The following is a 4299-nucleotide window of genomic DNA, read 5'->3' as shown; positions in this document are numbered from 1 at the left end:
TCTACATTTTGTATTGTAGATATGTAGTGGTGTAATAATGTTATATGATGTACTGTTTTATATTTTGTTTTATATGTAATGTAAGTGCTAATGGGGATCCCTAATAAATACAAATACAAATGTATCTACCAACATTTTGGAAGTGAACAGCTGTGGATATAGATATGGAGGTGCCTTTGGAAATAACTAACATTGAGAAATGAAGTTAGAGAAATGAAAGATATAAATCAATGTGTCAATGTGAGAGAGGGCTATCTATCCTCTTTTGTAGATCTAACTTGTGAGTCATTTAAAATACTGCCTTATTGTGAGGAAGAGCATTCTTCATTTAAACCTCTGGGGGGGGGGGGGGGGATTAAGTTAAGCAAAATATCAATCAGTTAAGTTTTGGTAGTCTGAAGAGTTGGGGGAGCTAAGAGACAAAAAAGTGTTATATTTTGTGCTGACTTGTGCAATGTGTACAAAAATATATAGACATAGGGCTGAGTGAAGCTCAGTGAATGCGTCAAATAAATACAACTCTCACCATTAACACCAGAGTTATTATCTCAGGTGCGCTTGACAGAGTGAGGCAGGAACATTAGCGCCACTTCCCAAGCAGACAAACACATCAAACAGCCAGAACAAGACAGAGTGGAGTCCACTTATTTCTGCAGGACACATGGGTTTATTATGTTTTGTACAACTAATTGGTCTGAAATGCTGCTCTGTTCTCAATAGAAAGAAGAAAGAATTAGACCATTTATAGACTGAAAGCAACATGTTTCAACATCAGCATACTGGGATAAGTGTGAGCACAGTGGAAAGAGCAACATGGTTATTATAATAATAATGAAAAGCGACCAACACACTGCCATTAGATGGATAACTACAGCACACTGGTATAGCAATACTTAGAGTAGGGTACCTTCATGTTCCAACAACAAAGCAGATAACATTGATAGGCCATTCAGTTCCAAAGACCAAACCACCAATGGGAAGGCCACAATAGCCTACTCCCCCATTGTTACATCCTTTTCTGAGGCTTTGTGGGGGAAATGGTAGCGTCAGAAAATGTTCTATAGCGCTAGCCACTTAAAGGGATAATTCACTTTTTTGAAGCTGTAGCTTATTTTCATTTTACCTCTCCAGGAGAGTCTGGACTACTAAATAACCAACTAACAAACTTAAAAATGGTTTGGATGACAGTTTTTAAGTCGAAAATCAATTAATATTTAAAAAGTGAACTATCCCTTTAAAAACAGTGGCAAGACAAAGGGAGAGAAAACAGACAGGTCATGCCATGATTGGTTTTCCACACATGCCCCAGCCTCGTACACCACAACCAACACATGTTATTTTATAAATAACCAAAACCCTAAAACATACAGTACTCTTTTTTTGTCACAGTAAACCCAATCAAACAAAAAGCAGGACAGTGAAGCTCTACAACGGAACAAGAATGGATAATCTAATCAATATTGAGAGTCCAGACTCAAGAGAGGTTGGAGGAGGGGCCGACCCCTAGTCCATGAATCCTCCATATCTCTTCTGTATTTCAGCCAGGGGGGAGTCACCCTGCTCCCCCTCCCAGGAGCGTTTCAGGAGACCCCCCTGGTTCTTCTGATCCTCCTGCCACTCAGGCCTCCCCACCCTCCTCATGAAGCCCCCATAGCGCTTCTTCAGTGGCCTGCCCGCCCCCTCCAGGCCCCCCAAGTCCCCCCCTCTTCTCATGAAACCCCCATAGCGCTTGGCCACCTCCCCATCCCTCTGGCCCTCAGCCTCTGCTTTCAGAATCTTCAGTATCTCCAGACGGATGTCGTCTTCCTCAGCCATCAGGCTGTTCTCTCCTCCCTGCACTCGTCCCTCCTCTACGGGTGAGCTCCTCCTGATCATGAACCCCCCGTAGCGTTTCATGAAGCCGCCATACTTCTTGGCCAGTTGGTGCTGCTGGCCCTGCACCTCTTCCTGTTTGACATCATCTACTGCGACACGCTCCTCCTTCAATAGGATGTCTCGGCAGAGCCGGAGCTTCGTGGTGTCCAGGCTGCCCTCACATTCTATTGAGCATGTCTGTAAAGACAAGAAGGGAAGAGGAACCTCAAAACACAGAGGTGGATGAGAGGCTCACAAACCCATTTCTTACTGGAAATCTAGTTTAATTGGAGACTTGTCTCTATCAAGGGGCTCATGGTACACAGACGTGAAGCAGCAATATATTCACTGGAGTGACATAGTGATATATTTCTTGCCACAAAAAGGCACATTTGACGTATAGAGTACTGTTTAATTGGACAATATTTAACAGGGGATACAAACAAGTCAAATTCGGGTGCATGAGATACTCTGGGTGCGGCTGCTACTCTCTCCAAGTCAAAATCGGGTGCATGAGATACTCTGGGTGTGGCTACTACTCTCTCCAAGTCAAATTCAGGTGCATGAGATACTCTGGGTGCAGCTGCCACTCTCTCCATTGTCGGAGAGACACGGTTGGATGTATGAACAAATTCATTATATTTGCCTATACCAATGTGATGTTCATGCTCTACTCGTTTTAAGAGTCATTAAATTGAAATAGATGGAAAGACACTTTTATCTAGTGCATTTTACCGCTTTTTAGAAACACAGTTAATGAGACATGATGTTCCTCAAAGCCTGTTACTCAAAGAGGTCCCTCAAAGCCTGATGTTCCTCAAAGCCTACATATTTAATGCCTCGTAAATGTGTATTTTTATGTCTGAGCTGTCAAAGCAGAAGAGAACAGTGCTTTTGTATAGCCTACAGATAATTCTGAATACATTATCTAAGAGAAAATAAACTTCTCAAATTAAATGTTTATCTTATTGGGGGTATTTGAATCACATGAAAATATGATTGAGGCTGTATTGAAGCCCATAACGACTAACATGCTGCCCCCTGATGGAGCTAAAACATATAAGGGCCACAAATAAAGACAGGTTTGATGGAGATACTGAATTCATGCCATTGTGGTAAGATTTTAGATTTTAGTTCGATGTTGAGCATTTGGGATAGGCCAGTACTATTGAATGGCTAATCTAACATTGATTCAGACACTCCTAAATTGCCTTTAATAGCCTACATTTCAAGAATCGAAGTGACAATGTCCCGCGAAATTGATGATGCGCAACAGTCTTGGTTTTACAACAGGCTATATGTAATAAATGAAACCAAATCCTCATCAAAATTCTAAACTTCATGAAGCGTGACGAAAGGAAATGCCTTGAGGTCTCATGTTGTCGCAAGTTAGACCAACAACACAAGTTGTAGCCTTGATTAAAAATCCAACCGACACGAATAATTAATGTTATATTGATGCATTAAAAATGATGGGTTGCCTAATTTAATTGGTATTACATTGTCTGCCTGCATCAAAATAAATGAAAAATAGTTCAATAAAGTCGTGTTCCAAGGATACACGCACCTCAAGGAACATTGCCTATCCATTGCGTATTTTTGTGACCAAAAACACAGGTGCGTAGCCTACTGCGAATTGTTTCCCCACGAAAAAGTTAGACGCGGGAAAAAGTAGCACCCTGTTACTTTACTTTAAATATATGCTTTAAAACATGTCCAAATGTACCTGACCTACCAGAGTGGTAATCGCCGTCTGATGCTCCAGTAGAGCGTTGAGGCAGAGCGCGCAGTCCTTCCCGCAGTCGGCTCCGACCGTCAGCGTAAAATACGCACCGAGAAGCAGTATCCGTAGTGAGTTCCCCGGCACAGCCATAGACTAGAGAAAATATTTTAGGGAGAGAAGCCAACAAATACTGGATAAGAGTTTTACTTACTGCTAATTTCTCAGGAAGTGATAAAACATGGACAATACGAAAAAAGCCATGTATGTGGCCAAGTGGACACTAAATTAAACTCAGTGGTCTTCTTTCCAACGTAACAAAGTTGCCATGAAGAAACAAACCAACAAAAGCCAATACTTGCCTCTGTTTTTCTGTTTAGTCCAAGTCCTGTTGTGTTGCTGTAGGAACTGTTGATTGTGAGGCTTTGTACCAAATATATTACCCCGGTGCGGTTAGAAAAAAAAGCACTTGTAGAACTGTTGCGATTGAGCCAATCAGCTTTCTCTAAAGTCGCACGGCTGGACAAGCTTGTGGGTCACGATTCCAAATACTCAGGAGGATGCTCAACATGTATGCCTGTATGAGTTAAGTTCATAATGCAATTTTAATGTCTTGATAGGTATAAATAGTTCTCCAAAAACGTCATGGTAATGTCTCCAGTCGTCAGAGGGGAATTTCACGCATAAACTGACGCAATTCCTTAGATTTATTTTACCTTAGATAA

The 4299-nt window shown here is 41.6% G+C and overlaps 1 protein-coding gene across 1 annotated transcript; it reads right to left on the bottom strand.

The window, feature by feature from the left end:
- Positions 1-1503: 1503 nt before the first annotated feature.
- On the bottom strand, positions 1504-3727 carry penka (proenkephalin a; the record flags this gene model as incomplete). The annotated part of the gene is made up of 2 exons (XM_084183072.1): positions 1504-2052; positions 3590-3727. The coding sequence occupies 2 exons, from the start codon at positions 3725-3727 to the stop codon at positions 1504-1506; spliced, it is 687 nt and encodes a 228-aa protein (XP_084039198.1).
- Between the last annotated feature and the right edge of the window lie 572 nt (positions 3728-4299).

This window comes from Coregonus lavaretus (genome assembly GCF_964263955.1).
Source record: "Coregonus lavaretus genome assembly, chromosome: 19".
NCBI lineage: Eukaryota > Metazoa > Chordata > Actinopteri > Salmoniformes > Salmonidae > Coregonus > Coregonus lavaretus.
This window is presented reverse-complemented; position numbering and strand designations above follow the sequence as displayed.